Source organism: Eurosta solidaginis, chromosome 3, assembly GCF_040869045.1.
Source record: "Eurosta solidaginis isolate ZX-2024a chromosome 3, ASM4086904v1, whole genome shotgun sequence".
In the NCBI taxonomy this organism is placed as follows: domain Eukaryota; kingdom Metazoa; phylum Arthropoda; class Insecta; order Diptera; family Tephritidae; genus Eurosta; species Eurosta solidaginis.
This window is the reverse complement of record NC_090321.1, coordinates 225,341,101-225,363,944: the sequence shown is the minus strand read 5'-3', so window position 1 is coordinate 225,363,944 and position 22,844 is coordinate 225,341,101. Positions and strand designations below refer to the sequence as shown.

General features: G+C 37.9%; 1 protein-coding gene across 4 annotated transcripts; it reads left to right on the top strand.

Moving 5' to 3' along the window:
* The first annotated feature begins 1,461 nt into the window (after nucleotides 1–1,461).
* On the top strand, nucleotides 1,462–22,438 carry LOC137245141 (succinate--CoA ligase [ADP/GDP-forming] subunit alpha, mitochondrial-like). Of its 4 annotated transcripts, none has more exons than XR_010951257.1 (7): nucleotides 1,463–1,626; nucleotides 1,685–2,088; nucleotides 2,149–2,315; nucleotides 2,393–3,290; nucleotides 3,356–3,492; nucleotides 3,559–3,660; nucleotides 3,732–5,296. XR_010951257.1 is itself a non-coding variant. In XM_067775328.1 (5 exons), the coding sequence occupies exons 2-4, from the start codon at nucleotides 1,941–1,943 to the stop codon at nucleotides 15,714–15,716; spliced, it is 492 nt and encodes a 163-aa protein (XP_067631429.1). In that variant the 5' UTR covers nucleotides 1,462–1,626; nucleotides 1,685–1,940; the 3' UTR covers nucleotides 15,717–15,808; nucleotides 22,054–22,438. The 4 variants fall into 4 exon arrangements, 1 of the variants encoding a protein (XP_067631429.1); XR_010951256.1 differs by having other exon boundaries at nucleotides 2,149–3,290; nucleotides 3,732–3,939; nucleotides 4,983–5,296; XR_010951255.1 differs by having other exon boundaries at nucleotides 2,149–3,290.
* Nucleotides 22,439–22,844: the final 406 nt, after the last annotated feature.

Below are 22,844 nucleotides of genomic sequence, written 5' to 3'. Positions count from 1 at the left end.
CACCAATTTTGGAAGAGGTGTTAAAAGACGCATTTTGAATTTTGCGTCCTTTAAAAGATATTAACGAAATAAAAAAAAAATAAATGTAAGGCGCGATAACCTCCGAAGAGATCTAAGGCCGAGCTTCTCTTCCAATTTGCGTCGTGCTCCTCTTCATTTTCCCTACAAATTGGCCGGACGGGACCTACATGTTTTATGCCGACTCCGAACGGCATCTGCCAGGCAGATGAGTTTTCACTGAGAGCTTTTCATGGCAGAAATACACCCGGAGCGCTTGCCAAACACTGCCGAGGGGCGACCCCGCTTAGAAAAATTTTCTTCTAATTTAAAAACCTTATTTCTAAAATTTTGATGTTGCTTTACCCGGGGTGCGAACCCAGAGCATACGGTGTGGTAGGCGGAGCACGCTACCATCACACCACGGTGGCCGCCATATTAACGAAATACCGAAAAATTTAAGAACACTCCCGCTCAAATAGAATTGCAAACTTCATTCATAAAACTCCTAAATACAGTCATTTTCATTTCTTTACAACTGCCAGGTTAGGTTAAATTGGCCGGCCAATAAAGACCTCACATAGACTGAATGTTTCCATAGTTTTACAAGAATTTATTTGACGATCAAACGGAAGAACCCCAAACAGGTTCCAGGACATATATGCAGTTTTCTAGGACCCAGCTTATCTGCTGCCTCGAGATCTAGCAACTCTGCCGCCCCTAATAGATGGAGCCTTTACCTGGCGAGCGCAGGACACGAACACAGAACGTGCTCAACCGTTTCTTCCTACAGCTCACACTTCCTGCACTTGCTGTTACTGACAAGAACTAACTTGCAAGCATGTCACGCCAGAAGGCAGTGTCCAGTCAGTATGCTCAATGTGAGCCTTAAGTCTTCTATTTTTAAAGATATGAGCCACTTTGTGAGCCTAATATCGTAGGCTTTGTACATGATCTTAGAAATTTTGTAGCCCCGCGCTTTTGTCCACCCCTTTCCCGATTGATTGATCATATGCAACTCCTGTCTCCTTTTGATTTCTCCCAAACGGATTTGGACGGCTATCGTCGACTCAGTGAGTGTTGCACCCTCCTTTGTCAACTCATCGGTCTTTTCGTTACCTTCTATCCCTTTATGACCGGGAACCCAGTAAAGATGTATGGGCCGGCCTAATCGAAGGATTCCAGAACACTTCTTGATGAAGTACTGTGTGAGATTATTGCCTTAATTGCAGCCTGACTATAAATGTATATATTGACGCGACTACAGCTTAAGCACGCCTCCTCCAGAATTTCTGCTGCTTTCTTCTTTGCTATAATTTCCGCCTGAAAAATGCTGCAGTAATCTGGCAGCCTCTAAGATCTAGTTATTTCCGGGTCGACACAGTAAAGAGCAGACCATGGTACAATTACCAGGTAGAAGCATTAGCAAAAATGCAACCCTCCCGTGTATTTTGTTGTTGCCGCTGGAACATAAACTGTCAATCGGTCTTTCAATTTCTGCTGTCAAAACTGATGTACGAAGAGATATGACACTATTTTTTACGTCGAAAACAAAAAACAAACAACATGCTGGAAAAAAAGAAAATCAACAAATAAAGTTGGTTTTCTGATATTTAACGCAAAAGAAAGGTAATGAGCTGTTTCTTTATACTTAGTCTTGTTTTATTCACTTTTTTTCATTTTGCAGATGCAGATGAATTTGTGCAAAAATTCGAAGAGAATGAAAATGAGTTTCAAGCAATTTGTGACCAAACGACAGCAGCTAAGCAAGTGAATGAGCCAATGGAGCCAGAATCGGATAGGACATTACGTTTTATTTGAAGAGCCTGCTGCAAGCGCGCTCTGATAGCAGTACAAGGCTGTTAGCGAACCCATCCAAAACCCCATTTTTGAAGCGCAGCGCCTCTGACGTGCTTAATTAAAATGGGCCGCCCACAGATGGAATGACGAAAAATATCAGTAGCACCACAATGACTATTAATGCAGCTACACACGCACAAACATTGACTTCAAATATAAGTAGCACAACATTTGCTATTGGTCGAGCACCTATAATCATTGGTTCCCCCGCTGCAGTTACAAAAGAGAAGCGTAAGTGTTTGCATCTGCGTTCTTTTTATCGCCCACATACCTTACATCCTTTTTTCTTAGACGGCCCATACATGACACAAAAGCCATGCGCAAATATAAAACGACGGAATTTGTGCAAATGAAAATTTTGACATACACGGCTCAAAAACACTGCGCAATATTCATTTTTAATGTAGCGCAACAAATGAAACATGTGTTTTAATTGTATAAAGTGCTGTACAGTGCTGGTAATTCACAGTATAAGTGGAAAAATTCGCACCAGAAGCGTTTATTTTCCATAGTATTTATAATTTTTATATTTTAGTTGCAAGACCAGCTCAACTCATTGCAGCACTGCGCAATATTCATTTTTCAACTAGCGCAACAAATGAAACGTTTTCTAATTGTATAAAAAACTAAAATTAACTTAATGTTATTTTGGGCGAAGGCCGCCAACGCAAAAAGGTGTTCTCTGCAACAAAATTTTTAATTTCCGTCACATGTCACAACTAAAAGCACAAGATATTTACGTTGCAAACAAATATATTTTTTTTTTGCGTTTCAATGTTTTCCGGAATAATTAATGAACTGTCATTTCGATGACAGCATAAAACGTCGATGTGTTAGTGGAGAGCGAAAAAAGCTTTGAATGAAGTGAACTGGTTACCGGCGTCTTGTAGGGATATAGTCCCGTGGCTGAGCTTCGAAAGAGATGGCAGAACATAATATACGCGTGGATACGGATGGAATTATTGGAAGTGGTTGGGTCTGCTCCATGGTACAATTACCAGGTAAACGCATCAGAGTTGCATTTTACATGTTTTTTCATTCGAAGGTGGTCATAAAATGTCAAACTTTGTTTATGTTTACATTTTTTGTTTATATACGTTTGATGTGAAAATTTCTTACTACGCAGTGGTCTTTAAATGTTTTGCAAATGTTTGTAAGAAAAGAAAAAATAATTTACTTAAGTTTTGTGTATATTTAAATATGGGAAAGTGTTGTTTGTGCAATATTAGAAGGGAGAAAGCGGGTGTGAAGCTTTTCACAGTTCCGCAAGATCCAAGTAAGAGGAACAATTGCGAAAAAGCGTGTGGCGTTAAGTTTCCGCAAAATTGCTTCAGTTACTCGCTCCATTTTCAAGTCTCTGACCTTATTGTGGGGGCGCAGAGAGTAAATTTGATGCCCATCTCCACTCCGTCGCTATATTTACCGGCTTTTATGTAAGTATTCACTTTCCCGATTGGTGCAAGATAAAAAATTAAATATAATTTTATTTATGACTTAGGAGTACTAATCGAGAGTTTGTTAAAAACGAAAGTTGTCTCGTCGTCCCCAACCGTAACTCCTACGGTGATCTACCAAAATTTCGGACAATACTTTCGCCGCTACAAAGGAACCTTTCATCTCTAACATGAAAGAAAAGTAAGATAATATATGCAAGTTATTTGATAAAGTCCCTTCTACATGTTTGGTTTTTTTTTGTTTAAGTGACACCTTTGGAGCGAAAAGCCAATACTTGGCATGGAAAAACTGCAGCACACAAACGGATATACATGATGTTCAACAAATAAGCTGTGAAACCCAGACGCAGTAAGTTCCCGTAGTTTATTCACTTTACATTTTAGTCTTTCTAATACCTCATATAAATTTAAATTATTTAGTGAAATATTACTCCAGTGCGCAATGGAGTTAGAAATTACCCGCTTGAGGGTGGAAAATCTTAAGCTACGTGAGGAGAATGAAGAATTGAAAAGAAATATTGCTAACAAACTTGACCGATATACACCTGCGACTACAACATCCAGCATCAGCATTATCGTCTGCATCTTAAAATACGGATACGTTACGGGATGTTGAAGCCGTATCCAGGTATGTCAAGATAGTTTCACTTACCTGGGGTTCAAATAGCTCACAACCTATGTATTGTCCAATCATTATGTATTTTCTGGGAAGCTGAAGGAGAGAAATGGTTAGAGAAATCTTCGTTCACGAGCAGCATTACATTATTTTTGTCTTGAATAATATCTTTTTTTATATATTTTTTCTTAGCTTCATGAAAAAATATGTGTATGCGAAAAAATAAGATTTTTAATGAAAAGTAAAATTTCAATAAGTATAAAATTCATTATTCCGTCAACAAATATATTCATAAAAGATTCAGAAAGCTCAATGAAAAATGATTATAAATTTTTGATCACCTAAAGTAAACACATTTGATTCAAATATGATTCCAAAATGTGATTGAAAAACTATATTCAGTTTTTGATCATCAAAGGTAAGCATATTTGATTATTCTTTTTGTTGGGTTGATGGTGAATGAGGACAAAACGAAGTACCTGCTGTCATCCAGCAAAGAGTCAGCGCATACGCGCCTTGGCAACCACGCTACTGTTGGCAGCCATAATTTCGAAATAGTAAAAGACTTCGTTTATTTGGGAACCAGTATCAACACTAGCAACAACATCAGGTGCCGCATCTTTTTCCGAATACGGCATTTGAATAACCGCTTAAAGGTAGAGAAAGCAAAGTCGCGAGTAATGCGAAACAAAAAAATGAGTAAAGTAACCCTATAATCTGGTAAAAGAAAGATTTAGAATTATTTTACTCAAATAAAAATTATATCTCTATTTCAGCACAACCCTGACGATACGAAAAACGGCCCTTATCAGGGCCACCACTAATCACCAAAGAGAAAAAATTGCTAATCAATTATACCTACGCAAAACGACCCTTATCAGGGCCACCAGTAATCAACAAAGAGAAAAAATTGCTAATCAATTATACCTACGCAAAACGGCCCTTATCAGGGCCACCAAGAGAAAAATTTGCTAGACAATTATGTTTTACATATTATAAATTTACTTTTTGATTATTTATATCCTCCATATTATTAAAATTATGGTTATTTTCAGGGCAATACATAGAAAAAAGGGGATGACAAGAAAACAAAACCGGAGTATAACCGATACGGAAACACTCCAAACAGAACTTTTGCCATAGCAGGTACCGATACCAGATCCAGTCTAAAACCGAAATTGATACAAAAGCCTCCTGGTTGTTAGAGCAAAGACGAATTTAATTTGTTGTGAAAATTTCATATTTCGCAGTTTTTTCAAACATTTTACGAATTAATACATTACAAATTCTTTCTGTGAAATGAAATAGTGATATTTTTAATTTATTGTGAAATCAAAAAGTATGTAAACATATTAATAATAAATATCAATCTAATGTTTACACGGAAATGAGTTTTAGTCTCAGAAAAACATTTTGTGAGGAAGCTCCAAATTGATTATTCAAACAAAAAATAATTGAAAGAAAAACATGCCCTACTACATAGTAAGCTTGCATTTTCATTAATCTTCATACTACATGCATATTATACATATGTATGTACATATTTTTGTTGCATTAAAATACATCGAACAATTTGTTAAAGATCTTTGATTTAACATTCATATATATACTAAAATAATTAAATGATACATTTTTTAAGAAGTAATCCCTAAAATATCAAGAAACTAAAAATATTAAGCGTGTATATAATCTTCCAAATGCTTCACGTTGCTCCATTGCCGCATATAGACCCGGTAACAAGCACCATTTACCATAATTCAACGCATTTATATTAATGAATAGTAAAATTAGATACAGGCATACATATACTTACAAACATATTGTATAGACAATAATATATACATACATAGTAGCATTAAAAATTCTAGTTTTTAAAAACTATATTCAGCGTTTACATTTGAGACATTTAAAATAAACATTTTGTACTATTTAATTTTTTTTTTTAAAGCTCTAAGCGATTGTGCTCGCGCTATAGTACTGATTAAAATTAATACAGTCAATCAATAGGTCAATATCCTCCTATCCATGACGTACAATTTTGTTACCTATATAAATTGTAAATTTGATAAATTTATCAAATTCTTGTCCATCATTGGATAGTTTTTCGTAGCGTGAATGTGTAAAATGCTCATCGCCGCTGCGTTTCTTGAATTCGCGTGACTATAGATTACTTAGAGAAATAAAAGAAAAAGTAAATTATACAAGAAAATGTATTAACTTTTGTAGTGCTTACTTACTTGTAAAACCGTAACGATATTTTAAATATATTTTCAATAGTATACTAAAACTCTGTGCTGTGACGATTTAGCATGCAAAGAAAGAGTATCCTTTTCACATACGTGGTATGCTTGCGATAAATGTATTCAATTGATTTCGCTTGTAATAAATCTTCTTGAAGGTCTTCCATGATGCTTGCAATGCATTTGCTGTTATGTGATTTTGATGCGCATGTACAAAATGATAGAATTTATGACGCATCAGTTGAATATGGCGAAACTGTGGTGATTTGAGTATGGTTTTGCCTTGTTTTTTCACAGCCTCCTTAAGGATTTAATAAGATTTGATAATCGAACCAAACTCGCCATCCATCAAAAAGAAATAATGTCTCAAACTACGCAAATCCTCAAGTATTTGCAGTTCTTCGAGAAACAAGCGCATCACTTCATTGTTAACCAAACACAAATGTGTAGTCATCGGTAGTATTACAGATTTTTGCAGGAATTCCGTGAGCGTTATAACGCTCATGCTATTGACTTTCAATTGTTGTAAAGATTCGCGTGATTTTTTTGCTGCAACAATCATTGGTGTGTGCGACATATTCAAACGTATGTATGTATATATGTATATCCAAATTGAGATTGAGATACGCGCTATCAGCGAGAGCCGGTTTATTGTATTCAGCGAATTGCAAGTCTGTAAGTTCGCTTTCAGGTACCGTATTGAGATTTATATCAGGTTGAATGATTTTAGTATTGCCACTAGAGCATATTCGTGTGCAAGTACGCGCTTCTTGTTGCGTTGTACCTCAGTGAGCGCTGCAAAGTAATACGCCAATTACACGGCTCAAGTATCCTTGTGCCAATTACCAATTTGCACAAGATTTGCTCGGTGTGTGCACTGGTTGCGCTATTTGCGCAGAGAACTGCGCTAAAATCAAAACGATTTTGATATTTACGCATGTCTGCAAATATTGCACATGCTTTTTTCTTCGCTTGTGGTGAATGTTACACAGTTTACCCGTTGTTTCTGATAATATAACATCAGTGTTTAAGCGACTTAAACTATGACTTTTTTCTCTCGTTTGTTTCATTAGCCATTGATTGTGCTTGTAATTCTCAACTTGTTAGTGAAATATTCTAAAGATATAGTTTAAGTTTTTAATTTAAAATTGAGGTTCTTCGAGTAGAAGATGGGGTGCCAATACCTCAGAGCCCAGTGCTCGCCTCCATATCACATTTTTTAAGGGTTCTTCAAATAGAAGATGAGGTGGCTCATTAGAGCGAAACCTCAGAGCCCCCAGTGCTCGCCCCAATGAATAAATACAAGAGGTTCTTCAAATAGAAGATGAGGTGGCTCATTAGAGCGAAACCTCAGAGTCCCCAGTGCTCGCCCCCAATGAATAAATACAAGGGGTTTTTCAAAGCAAAATAAGGTGGCTCAACCCGCAGCCAATACCTTAGAGCCCCCAGTGCTCGCCCCCAATGAATAAATACAAGGTGTAACAGGTGCAAAGCAACCTCCCTCTCTAAAATAAGACACAGTCCACTTAAATAATATAATAGCAAAAAAACTATTCGCTCGCCGAATCACCAAAGCTTAGACATGGTCCTTCGAGCCGGATGACCGGCTCCTATGGAATTACAACTAGACGACTAAGCCGTCTAGGGGGGGAGCATGTTTAAGCGACTTAAACTATGACTTTTTTTCTTTCGTTTGTTTCATTAGCCATTGAGTGTGCTTGTAATTCTCAACTTGTTAGTGAAATATTCTAAAGATATAGTTTTAGTTTTTAATTTAAAATTGAGGTTCTTCGAGTAGAAGATGGGGTGCCAATACCTCAGAGCCCAGTGCTCGCCTCCATATCACATTTTTTAAGGGTTCTTCAAATAGAAGATGAGGTGGCTCATTAGAGCGAAACCTCAGAGCCCCCAGTGCTCGCCCCAATGAATAAATACAAGAGGTTCTTCAAATAGAAGATGAGGTGGCTCATTAGAGCGAAACCTCAGAGCCCCCAGTGCTCGCCCCCAATGAATAAATACAAGGGGTTTTTCAAAGCAAAATAAGGTGGCTCAACCCGTAGCCAATACCTTAGAGCCCCCAGTGCTCGCCCCAATGAATAAATACAAGGTGTAACAGGTGCAAAGCAACCTCCCTCTCTAAAATAACACACAGTCCACTTAAATAATATAATAGCAAAAAAACTATTCGCTCGCCGAATCACCAAAGCTTAGACAATCAGTAATTGTATATTTTTGGTAAGCTTTTCCGATCTATTCTGAACTAGTGCAAATAAAACAATTTATTTCACCTTACAGCTCGACGTTTCGCCAAATTTCCTTGGCTTCTTCTGGAGCAATTCTGTATTTATTAACAATAAAAACACAAAACAACAACATTAATTTGGAATTATCACAATTACACATATTAACATTTAACATTGATTTATATGTTTTCAAATTTTCACTTACATTTGAATTACGGCATTAAATTAAAGAAATAAAACATAATTTACAAGAACAAAGGTTAAAAAATATAGAAGATTAAAAATATAAAATAAAAAATGAAAAATAAAACGATACCATCTACTGTGGTACACTTGTCATACTAAAAGTAAAATGTTATAAACATAATATGTAAGTGGCAGCGATACCATCTGTGTCCTCTTTCTTATTCATAGTCTTTTCTCTATTTTGCAAAATTCGTAGACTTTCCAAGGTGTATCGTTATTTATCTCTAGCTTTGTCTATTATTTTCGTGTTTTCGAAGTCAGCGACGTGGTTGTGTGTTATTACGTGTTGTGAGAGAGCTGTATTTTGTTTTTGTTTCCTAATATCAGCTTCATGTTCGGCTAATCGTGTACCCAAAGCGCGCTTAGTTGTTCCTATATAAACTTTGTTGCATTTTTCTTCGTTATTCCCTTTGCATTCTATTTTGTAAACCACATTGCTTTGTTGTTCTCTGTTTATAGGGGTTTTTGTTTTTGTAAAGCATCTTGATAATGTGTGGTTGGATTTGTAAGCTATTTTGATGTTCTGTTGTTTAATTACGTCTTGTGTTAAATTTTCTGTTAGCCTGGGAATATGAGTGACACTGTGATATTGTTTTGTTTCATTGTTTGTTATTGTTGCTAGTGATTGGTTTTGTTGAATTTGATTTAATTTTTGTTCTATAAGGTCAGATATAAGGTAGTCAGGATAATTATTTCTTTTAAGCGTCATTTGTATTTTCTTTATGTTGTCGTCATGAAATTGCTGATGGCTTATAGTCAAGATTTTGTGTATGAGGTTTTTGGTGGTGTTAATTTTATATTTTCGTGGTTGTGATGAAAAAAGTTTATTAGGCGCCCAGACGCTGTTGGCTTAGAGTACCGGTCTAATATTAAGTTATTGTTTGGTTTATGTATGCGGGCATCTAGAAAAGGTATGCTGTTTTTTTTTCCATTTCCATCTTGAATTGTAGTCTGTTATGGTATTGGTTCAGCGTTTTAAGTATGATATTTGCATCATCTCTTTGGATAATGGCAAATATGTCATCCACATACTTTACAATGAACTTAATGCCTTTCTGCTGCTTTTTGAGCTCCAAGTATGTGCTATTTAAAAGATCATCCATTATTATATCCGCGATCGTGGGGGAAAGGGGGTTACCCATCGGCATTCCAAAAGACTGACTGTATATATTATTGTTGCATATAAAATAATTGTTTTCCTTTAAGCAAAACTCTAAAATACTTTGAAATTTATTCCTCGGTATGTTGGTATTGTTTTGAATCTTGTCCCATTTTTTCATGATTATCTTTATAGCTAAGTTCGTCGGTATGTTGGTAAAGAGGGAGATAACATCAAAGGATACCAACACATCTTCATGGCTAATGATCGTATCTTTCAATCTCTCTTTTAATTCACATACATGTTTGGATAAGTTTGTAACGAAGCTTTTTCGTGCCCCGTTGCTTCTTTGATATTTGCTGGGGTATACTCGCCGTGCCCAGGGTTCGTTTACAATAAATTTGTGTTAAAGGGGCACCTTGCAAATCGATTTAATATAAAAAACTTCACTCTCTTTATTGGTTCTAAATTCTATAATATAAAATAAAACGTGTTTGTATACTTCATTTTCAATTTCACTTGGATTATCTTGCGGTATCCTTGATTGCGGTGGCGGGCCTTAGCGGTCCGGCCGTATTCCGTTAGCTGGGTCCCGTTAGTATGTGGCGTCGGTGCCTTGACGCGCCTTACGTCGGCGTCTCTCTCTGCTGCGGTGCTCTGTCGCGCCTTACGTCGGCGTCTACTTGTATTGCTGAGGCGATGCTCTGTCGCCGTGTTCCGTTAGACGGATCCCGTTAGTATGTGGCGTCGGTGCCTTGACGCGCCTTATGACGGCGTCTCTCTCTGCTGCGGTGCTCTGTCGCGCCTTACGTCGGCGTCTACTTGTATTGCTGAGGCGATGCTCTGTCGCCGTGTTCCGTTAGACGGATCCCGTTAGTATGTGGCGTCGCTGCCTTGACGCGCCTTACGCCGGCGTTTACTTGTATTACTCTGCTGCGCCTTGCGTCGGCGTCTATTTGTATTGCTGGTTGCTGGGTGATACTCTGTCGCGCCCTACGTCGGCGTTTACTTATATTGCTGAGGCGATGCTCTGTCGCGCCCTACGTCGGCGCTTACTTGTGTTACTCTGTCGGTGTACCTCTGTTGCGCTCTGCCGCCGCGCTTGGCGCTGGCTTACCCTGGCTGCGCTCCGCGTCGCCGCGTTGACGTGACTTCTGTCGGCGTACCTCTGCTGCCGCGGTTCGCGCTGGCTTACCCTGGTTACGTTGTGCGTCGGCGGACCTCTGCTGCGCTTTGCTGCCGCGCTCTGCGCTGGTTTGCGTGCGTTGCCGCTCAGTTGCGGCCTCTGCCGGCGTACTTCTACTGACGGAGGTGAGCGGGTGTCACCTGTCGCGGTTGCTCGTTACTGTGGCGGGGCTTTTGGTCTCTGGGGGTGATGCGTAGAGAAGATCAACTGCAATCACCATTCCACGCCTCGCTCCTATGAAGTGGATTCCTATTGCATAGAGAAGATCAACTGCAATAGGGATATACTTTGCTAGTAGCTCTGGTCACGACCACAGCTCCGTGCTGACTGACTTTTGTGCTGCTGTGTCGCTCCTTTTATGGCTGTTGTGTTTGGTGTTGCTAGCTCAAATGGTTGCGTGTGCTCGTTGTGTTGCTGAGATTTGTTGGTTGGCGGTGTTGCTGTTAAATGTTGCGACCGCTCGTTGTGTTGCTGAGACTTGTTGGTTGATCGTGTTGCTAGAGCCTTTTGTGGCCACTTGCTGTGTTAATGTCGTGTCAAATATGGTGTGGGGTCGTTTTGTGTGGGCCAAATTAATGAGGATTTATTTGGTCCTCACAAGTTGTAGCATGGGACATTAATGGAGGACGCTATAGGACGCAAGGGAAAATCGGGTTTATGTATTTTCGGTAGCCCGTACAGTCTTGGAGCGGTTGTCGCTGAGCTGGATAATTGTTGCTTCTCTCTTTGTGTTATGTATTTTCCTTTATAAAGCTCATCAACAATATTGTTGTTTTCCTTTGTAATGTATTTGTTGGATCGATTCGAATAACTTTGTAGTGTTCTTGTCGCCTAGTACTTCGTCAATCTTTTGAGTGTAATCTGTCTTATATAAAACGACTGTTTTGTTACCTTTGTCCGCATCAGTTACAATTATATCTTCTTCGTGTGACTTTAAAAAGGATTTAGTTTTGTTGTAGGCTTCTATAATAAATTTTTCGGCGGAATTGTGTTTTATGTGCCTCTTAAATTGTTGAATTTTGTAGCTTAGTTTGTTTCTGGCTACTTCTTTGTCATTTTCGTTCTCCATTCCTTGAATTATTTGTTCAACCTCTACTATTAAATGTATTGGTGAAAAGTTCTTACGTGTTGTTGGTAGTGTAAATTTTTTGCCAAGTGAGAGAAGCCACATTACCTCTTCGGGAAAGTCAATATTCGTTTTGTTGACGAACCACTCGTTGTTTGTTTCGATGTTGAGTCGACGTATTTGTTCGTGTTTTAGCCTTTCTGTTTTGGACAATTCAAGATGGAAATGGAAAAAAACAACAGCATACCTTTTCTAGATGCCCGCATACATAAAACAAACAATAACTTAATATTAGACTGGTACTCTAAGCCAACAGCGCCTGGGCGCCTAATAAACTTTTTTTCATCACAACCACGAAAATATAAAATTAACACCGCCAAAAACCTCATACACAAAATCTTGAGTATAAGCCATCAGCAATTTCATGACGACAACATAAAGAAAATACAAATGACGCTTAAAAGAAATAATTATCCTGACTACCTTATATCTGACCTTATAGAACAAAAATTAAATCAAATACATAACCAAATATGTAGATGACATATTCGCAATTGTTAAAGCTAAAGACGTGGAAGACATACTAACAGTATTTAATGCACAGCATACCAGGATACAATTTACTAAAGAATTAGAGCAGAACAACAAAATTGCCTTCCTAGACGTAGAAATACACCGAAAAAACCAAACCTTAACGTTCAACTGGTATGCAAAGTCGATGGCATCAGGAAGAATTATCAATTATCACTCCAATCATCAATGGAAGCAGAAAATTAACACAGCAACAAGTCTAATAAGGAAAATACATCTTCTAAGTGACGGTGATTTCATAGAAGAAAACAAGAAGAAAATAAAAAATATTCTCTTCAAAAATAGCTACCCGAATACTCTAATAGAAAAGCTTATAATTAATACGACACAAGAAATGGACCACCCTAATTCATCAAATGGACAAACAGAAGCAAACACAAACAAAACTTATATTGGAGTTACCTATATACCCGGACTAACAAGTAATCAATCGCTCAGGAGAATTATGAAAAAAGACAACATAACATTTGCTCACAAACCACACAATACACTTAATCGTTTCTTTACAAAAACAAAAGACAAAATAGACAAGGGACAACAATGCAATGTAGTGTATAAAATTCAATGCAACGGTAACAACAACAATGCCTGCAATAAATGTTACATTGGCACAACGAAAAGAGCATTGAGAACGAGAATACACGAACATGAAATGGACGCAAAAAACAGAAAAACAAATACCGCGCTTTCTCAACACCTGACTGACAATGGCCATACAGCTGATTTTGGGAACGCAAAAATTTTAGATGTTGAGAGAAGATGCAAAAGGAGGATGACACTGGAAAGTCTCCGCATCCAACAACATATGACGAATGTCATGAATTTTAAAGAAGACATTGACAATACAAATAGCGCTTATACAGCAATAATAAAAAATGATAAGAACAAAAATAGAAAATAAGAAAAATGAATGTGTCGATTGTCCTGTGATATTATTGTGTTTGTACAACTAATCAAATTATTGTGAGTTATTGTTTTAATGTTGAATTTGTAATGTTTATTGAAAATAATGATTACTTTTGTATTTTCATGTTGTTTGTTTGAAAATAAATAGACTTCCTGATGATGACGCGGATGCGTCGAAATGCATAGAAGAGAAAAGTAAAAACTCTTGGGTTTTTTCTTTATACATATCGACCAAAACAGCTCCAACCCAGCAAACATTTTCATAAAGAATTTGGTCCAATCAACATATAAATTAAATCAAATTCAACAAAACCAATCACTAGCAACAACAACAAACAATGAAACAAAACAATGTCACAGTGTCACTCATATTCCCAGGCTAACAGAAAATTTAACACAAGACGTAATTAAACAACAGAACATCAAACTAGCTTACAAATCCAACCACACATTATCAAGATGCTTTACAAAAACAAAAACCCCTATAAACAGAGAACAACAAAGCAATGTGGTTTACAAAATAGAATGCAAAGGGAATAACGAAGAAAAATGCAACAAAATTTATATAGGAACAACTAAGCGCGCTTTGGGTACACGATTAGCCGAACATGAAGCTGATATTAGGAAACAAAAACAAAATACAGCTCTCTCACAACACGTAATAACACACAACCACGTCGCTGACTTCGAAAACACGAAAATAATAGACAAAGAAGCTAGAGAGAAAAAACGATACACCTTGAAAAGCCTACGAATTTTACAAAATAGGGAAAAGATTATGAATAAGAAAGAGGACACAGATGGTATCGCTGCCACTTACATATTATGTTTATAACATTTTCCTTTTAGTATAACAAGTGTACCACAGTAGATGGTATCATTTTATTTTTCATTTTTTATTTTATATTTTTAATCTTCTATATTTTTTAACCTTTGTTCTTGTAAATTATGTTTTATTTCTTTAATTTAATGCCGTAATTCAAATGTAAGTGAAAATTTGAAAACATATAAATCAATGTTAAATGTTAATATGTGTAATTGTGATAATTCCAAATTAATGTTGTTGTTTTGTGTTTTTATTGTTAATAAATACAGAATTGCTCCAGAAGAAGCCAAGGAAATTTGGCGAAACGTCGAGCTGTAAGGTGAAAGAAATTGTTTTATTTGCACTAATTCAGAATAGATCGGAAAAGCCTACCAAAAATATACGAAAATCAATAAACCGATTAGAAACCAATATATAAAATCAGTAATTGTTGCTTAAAAATGTTAATATCGAAGGCATAAGGACCATCTTAGCTTGCAACAGGAATTCACGCAAATTCAATAAGACGGAAATTAAAAATCTTGCTGCCGAGACCATCTTTTTGCGTTGGCGGCCTTCGCCCAAAATAATATTAAGGGTAACGTTTTACAAGACGGTACACCACCTAATTTAAAAATATCAAATAATAATAAAAACGGAGCTCGAGGCGCGTCTTTTGATTCCACGTTTGATAATTTTTGATAAAAATTAGGTGGTGCACCGTCTTTTAAATCGTTACCATATTAAGTGGTATAGAATCGACGGGATGGCCTACAAGGTTTCATGTCAACTAAATCGCCCCCGATATGGTCGGGCTAGTACCTTAATGGTTCCCGGAACGTACCCGATCTGCATCCGGCAAATGACCAACAAAGTCGATAAGGGGGAGTGTCCTTATCGCTACAAAAACAACAACATTATTTACTTTCTGATTTTCATTCATACGTATGTGCATTTTTAAATAATAAAAAAATGTTATATTATTCTAATAGATAGCATCCCCGCCGGGTTGCGATTCAGCTCAGAATATGCCAAAATCAGAGGAAATGTAAAATTAAATGCAGATTCACGTGTCATTTGCCAAGGATACAAAGTACTTTACAACCAACATGCTTTGGAATACGGTACCAAACTGGTTGGATGTATTTCCCTAAAAAAGGGTGGAACTACGCATCTTGGTTTGCCAGTATTTGCTTCGGTAATTTATTTTGATTTGTAGTGATTAAAATTGCAATAGTAGATAATGTAATGTGAATTAAAATTGAATAGGTAGCCGGAGCAAAAAAGGCAACTGATCGGCATGCAACTGTTATTTATGTGACGCCACCGGGAGCTGCTGCTGCTATCCTAGAAGCATTAGAAGCAGAAATGTCTTTGATTTTTTGCATCACCAAAGGTGTGCCTTAACATGATATGGTTCGCGTTAAGCACGCTCTCTAAGGCAAAAAAAATCGCGTCTAGTCAGGCCCGATTGTCCAGGAATCATCGCACCAGAAAGGGTAAGTAAATTGGCTACCATATTAAATATATAATCAACTTGTATGAATTTTTTAGTGATAACTTGTCATGCTTTTGTTGATAATCAACTGTAGAATGCAAATACGACAGAGTTCGAAGTTCATGTGAAAACCAATTAATTTTTTTAATTAGCGTTTGGAGAGAAAAATACATATGTATGTATGCATAGAACTGCATAGAAGGGGAGGAAAAATTAATTATTATCAGTAGATTTGCAAGATTTTTGTCGTTTTCCCTGCATCGCAGTTGTCATTACATTGCGTTAAGAGAGGACATCAACACCTTACTACCCACAGCCAGTTAAAATTTTAGTAAATTTTGCTCTTTTCATCACTGTTTCAAAACGTGGAAAGTTATATATCGAGCATTCCATGGAGAATGGTATATTTTAGCAGGCTTTCGCATTGCCGGCATTATTAATATTCAATCCCTAGAAGGTTTAATGTAGTCATATCAATAGTTCCCGAGATGGTGGGGCTAGTACCACAATGGTGCTTGTTACCGGAACGTAGATAGATAGATAATTTATTGAGGATTGCACAGTGACTTGCATATCTCCTTCACAGCACCTCATCCTAGCCGACTTCCTTGATGAACCCCAGCAGTGTTCTTGGCTTGAGGGATTAAATGTGGGAATGATCTGGCCATGGTGAGCCCATAAACTTAGCCCTACGCCTTGAAATTGCGCCGCAATCTAGAAGGATATGGTCCACCGTCTGCTGATCCATCACAAAATCGGTATGTGTTGTTCGATATTATACCCAGCTTTTGCATGTGACTGTTCAGTCTACAGTGTCTTGTAAGAATAGCCGTTAGGGTTCTTAGGTTATCTTTTTGGGAGGCCTATTAATGCCCTATATCTAGTTGTGCTGTAACCCCTAACAGTAACTTAGATTGACTCAGGCCTGGCATATTGCGCCAGTGTTCTCTCTTTCCCCTCCTTTCTGCTAATAAATGCCCCTGTGGACCAACTGGCAGGAACGGCTCGGGATCGATGGGTCATGCAGTTGCTGCCTCTCTTTCCGTGTTGTCCGCCCGCTGTTGTTGTTATAGCAGTGCTTCGTCCCATCCAATAGGTGCGACCGATCACAAATTGTCATCAATATCTTCTAACGGGAGTCCAAGGAAACTTTCTGTTTCAACGGGGGTGGACCATAATGAGAGGAGTGTTAGAGGCGTTGGTTCCACAATACAGTTAAAGAGATGGTTAGTGTCATGTGGGGACACATTACAAGCAGGACAAAGTTTTGTATGTTGGGGTTGATTCTGGATAGGTAAGAGTTTAACCTGTTACGTTATCCAGATCGAAGTTGAGCTAGAGTGACTACTCTCGTTTCCCTAGGGAGAGTGCGTTCCTCCTCTGCTAGTTTTGTTATTTGAGTACAGGAATCACCGGCATAGAGGTCCGAAGCCTGTTTGTGGAGTTCACTGAAGACATGCTTGTGTTTTTTAGCTTCATACGGCTGTGTTCTCAGGTGCCGTGAAGCCGTGAACAACAAGAGCCACAAAAGATTTATAAAAGTTACGAGGACGCTGGATTATGGAATCTAGCCCAGAGCAACCTGTCCGATGCAACCATCCCTTGCACGTGAAACACTGACAAGAGTATTTATTTTTTTAATTTAATTTATTTATTATTACGGCAGTTTAGGCCTAAAACTTAAACTACTAAGTGCAATTCATTGTTATAATCACTTATTTCTATTGAATATGCTGTTGGAATGCCATGTGATTCCGATCAGCATATTTACTAGCGTGACAAAGGGACGAGTTTGGGAGCCAGTCATTTAATGAAGGTCGGAAAGGACGCGTTTCCAATCCTCCAGTGCTCCCAGCTTAAGGCAACAAAATTTGGAACTTATATTTTTCAATTATATGTGTATTTTAAGCTGTCGGAATGTATCAGTCTCCGATCAACACAGCTAAACATGTCTTTGGATGTTGGAAATTGAAAATAACGTGTATCCAATCACCCCTCAACTTTGTTTAGTAAAGACGCTGTCGGAATGCATGAAGATTCCGATTAGCACAGCTCAACATATAATGGGAGGTTGAAAGGACGTGTTTTGTTTGGCCTTATTTTCGTTATTATACCTTTCATGAAAATGAAATGGTATATTAATTTCGTCACGAAACCGAAAATTGTAAGTCCTTAAAGGAAAATAGATAGACCCACCATTAAGTATACCGAAATAATCAGGTTGAAGAGCTGAGTTGATTTAGCCATGTCCGTCTGTCCGTCTGTCCGTCTGTCTGTTTGTATGCAAATTAGTCCCTCAATTTTTGAGATATCTTGATAAAATTTGGTGAGCGGGTGTATTTGGGTGTCCGATTAGACATTTGTCGGAACCGACCGGATCGGACCACTATAGCATATATCCTCCATACAACTGATTTTTCAGAAAAAGATGATTTTTGTAATATCTTACCCAATTTAACAGATTGAAGCTTCAAACTTCACCATATACTTTCGTATATTGCACATATTGTTGCCTGAAAAAATTGATGAGATCGGTCGTATATATACTATATATCCCCCACAACCGATTGTTCAGATAAGGAACTTTTCGTAATTACTGACCCATTTTAAGAGCTAGAGGCTTCAAATTACAACGAATGCTTAGGTATATAGCATATATTGTTGTCTGAAAAAATCATAAAGAGCGGTGGTATATATAGTATATATATGGTGGTATATATAGTATATATATATAGTATATATATATATATATTTTCGCAAATTTTAGCCCCATTTTAACAGCTAGAAGCTTCAAATTTCACCGAATACTTACGTATATAGCATATATATAGATCGGTGGTATATATATTATATACTTCATATAAACTGTCATTTTTGCCCCTTTTTTACGGCTAGAAGCTTCAAAATTCATCAAATTTCATCAAATAGTTACGTTTACGTCATATATTTTTGAAATACGTGATTCGTAGTCACAGTTTTTACATGCAGACCACAAAAAACGTGAAGCTTTGCATCCTCACACAGTTTACCTACCTATTTTTTATTTTATATTTATCTTAAAAATTGTTTAGATATGTTCAAATTTCACTAAATGCTTACGTTATAGCATATATTGTTGTCTGAGAAAATCATAGATACCGGTGGTATATATAGTATATATCCCATACAACCGATTGTTCAGATAAGAAACTTTGCGCAATTTCTTCCCCATTTAACAGCTAGAAGCTTCAAATTTCACCAAATGCTTACGTGTATAGCATATATTGTTGTATATACCCCATATAAACTAAATTTTTGCCCCCTTTTTACGGCTAGAAGCTTCAAAATTCATCAAATTTCATCAAATAGTTACGTTTACGTCATATATTGTTGAAATACGTGATTCGCAGTCATAGTTTTTACACGCAGACCACAAAAAACCAGAAACTTTGCATCCTCACACAAAGTACCTACCTGTTTTTTATTTTATATTTATCTTAAAGATCGTTAAGGTATGCAGATCTGTTCACTATATATTTCTTATCTTATACATCCGATTATTCGGAGATTACGAACGGGATAAGATTATTGTTCAGCCCCATTCATGAAAGGTATGAAGTCTTCGGCACAGCCGAAGACAGTCCCGTTCTTACTTGTTTTTGTTACACATTATATAATTTTATTGTTATATTAATGCTGTCGGAATGCGAGTGATTCCGATCAGCAACAGTAAATATCCGCTGGAAATACCGAATTCCAGCGAAATTAGTTGTTGGAACTGTCTGGAGTTACAGGTGGCGACCGATTTTCTTTTCCTTAGGGCCGGATGCATTGTATTTTGCTGCTTCCAATATTACCATTCCCTTTTCGCGCTCCAGTATCGGATATATCATGTAAAAAATAAGAGGAGAAAAACTTTATCTTATTGGAAGGGTTTTACAATGCTCCAATAAACTTTTTTTAAAAGTACTGAACTTATTACTACTTTTTATGTGATTAGGAAGTTCATTGAAATATTTCAGGCCCTTATATATATGACCGTCCTAAAAAGATTCTTTTCCAGCAAACTCATTTCTCAGGACCGAGGTCAGGAGAAGGACCCGGATTGGGGTCGATACCTTCCCGGAAGAGGAGAGTATGGCAACAACAACAACAACAACAGGAGAGTATGGCGCAGACCCGCTGCAAGGATCTGCTGGGAGGATGACAATTTGTGGGAGGGACGCAATAAATTAAACACTGAGTCCGCCTGCTCATTACCCTCTACGCCCCTGTGGCCTAGGACCCAGGGCAACAGTACTACGTTGTGTGCTCCTAATTAATTTAGCTTTTCTACGCACTGAAGGACCAGTGCTGACTTTATTTCGAACGCCGCAAATGCCTTTAGTGGGGCCTGACTGCCTGACTGAGTATGGCAATTGTTTCGTTGGGGTATCAGCGCTGAAGGTTCAGCTTAGCGCACTAACTTATGGCGAATAATTCCGCTTGTAAATGCTCGGATGTGCTGTTAGAGTTACTGACATTTGGCTCTGGGTCCGAAAACTCTGGCTTCAATCCTCTCTGGCGTCTTCGAGCCATCTATGTACCATACGATCTTGAGCAGACTAGTAATACATTGCACCCGGCCATATCTATACAGCCATACCAAGAAACTGAGCAGCCCATTACATTTTGGCACTACCGGAGCACTGCTGGACATCCAATCTATATGAAAGCTATGCATTCAAAAGTGTTTGTACCAGTGGCTGGTGCACACCGAACTGGACCAATGTATGCTATATTGATGCCTGCACAAATACCAAGCTATGTTTATGTGAATAATGTTACTGCTTATGTCCATTTGCACGGTTGAGCACATACAGTACCTACGTTTATACAAGGTGGAACACCACACTATCTACATGCGATGTAGCCACCGATCATGTTGTTGTAAGAGATTAGTTAAAATATGTTATTCATAAACACTGATTCTTATATTTTCATTATCATTAAACTGTAGACTGTAGACTCATGACGGGTATTCTTACTGGACACTGCCTTCTGGCGTCACATGCATTTAAATTAGGCTTGGTCAGTGATAGCAGATGTAGGAAGTGCGGGTTGGAGGAGGAAACGATCGATTACGTTCTGTGCTCCTGCCCTGCGCTTGCCAGGCTGACTCCAGCTGACAGCTGTCAGATCTAGAAGCAGCAAGTGGCTTAAGTTCTAGGAAGCTTCTGGTATTTGTCAAGAGGACGGAGTTATTTTATAACATGTCCTGGTTGTTGATAGGGTTTTTAGCTTGGTCGTTAAAACAAACTTCTGGTAACACTACGGACTCATTCAGTCTATGTGAGGTCGTCATGAACCCGCCAGTTCAACCTAACCTATATTTTGTTTTGGTTTTTACTTTAGAATCAACCATTTAAGTAAGCGATGTCAGCTAACTAAGCGCCTTCAAATGTAGATCCATAAGGAACATGGGGTCGCCAGAGCCTCGGCTGTTAAAGAAACAGGATTCGCCACGGGTAGGTGAGGTTCACAATTGGGTTGGAGAAGCTATATATTGCGCTGGCAACCCATTGAACGGGTTGCGCTACACAACCCCCTGAACCAATTTGGTATTTTAATCCCCTCTTACGCAGGCATGCCTACCGCGGGTATACTCTAAGCCCCCTAACCCGCTGCAGCCATGAGAAGCGTAGTGACCTTGGGTGTCCCAAGGAAAGTTCCGTCGTGTCTTGTGTTGTTGGGTGAGCGGCCAGGCAGCAGCGTGCATCAAATGGACCATTCAGGAGGATACCCTTGCTGAGCCCAGAAAATCTGGAAAGTTGGATGTACTGGTCGGATGCAGCAAACGAGTATATTCTGTAATAGCATATGATCAACTTGGAGATAACCAAACGTTTATTTTCCTGTCCATCAATTTTTTCCCGGGTTACTCGGAGAAATCAGTTTTAGCAGTACTTTGCACTTTTCATACTGTACTCCATACAAGAACTTCGGATAATGAATTAAACAGTTGTTATTGTTGTTGAATTAAACAGTCATCTGCATTTGTTTGTTTTTGTAGCACGTTTAATTTCCTTCGTAACATCAATCAATTATCCCTTGTTATAATGTTGTGTTCTCTATGAATGCAACAGCGAAGTATCTCCTTGAGTCCCTTGTGTCTTTGGCCTCTCAGAAAAGAGCTAATTGTGGAGCCCTATTTATAGAACACTTTTCGGGTTAAATATATTAAAAACTTTAATTTATCCTTACTGATTAGTTTCTTTCTCATTCTAGGTAATTTGATTTTGACGATGTGGGCATAGCAATATTCCAGATATTCCAGCTGTAGCTGAAGGAAGAACATAAATTTGCTCAAATTATTAGAAAACTGCGACAACTATCCCCCCGCCTTTTTAGTACCACAGATAAGGCGTTAACAAGCATACTATGGAAAAGGGTCAAGACCAAAGGATCAATATCACCTATAAATCGACTTTGATAGCACGAATTGGGGCTTCAGATATTATCCCTACAAAACTCATATGGCTCTGCAAACTGATGTTGACCAACACCACCAGCGCAGGAAAAATTGGGCGTCATCACTGAGCTTCGAAAGTTTCAGAGAGGGCACAGCTATTAATAGACGTTATTGTACTTAATTAACTTGTACATATCAATATACACATATGTAAAGTACACTAGAGTAATAAGGGAATAATTTAAATTGTAAAAAAACATTGTATATATGAATTATTTATAATTAAATATTATCTGAACATAAAGGACGCGTTTCATTCATGGAAAAGCGATTTGATAGAAGGTAACCGATACAGGTAACCGATAGGCCAGTTAGCCGTGTTGTTGTTGTTGCATATGTTTTGGTTCGAATATTTTCTGAGAGGGACATTTTTAATTGTCTTGCATTTATCAATGCCGTGTAGGCCCCTTGTGCAACTGTGATTTTTGGAAAGAGAATTAAATAAATTAATTAAATACAGTCGAAAAATAAACACAAATACCCCACGAAAATGTATAGAAGACGTTTATAAACATCTCGCCAAAAAAAAAGCAGCGACTACCTCTCA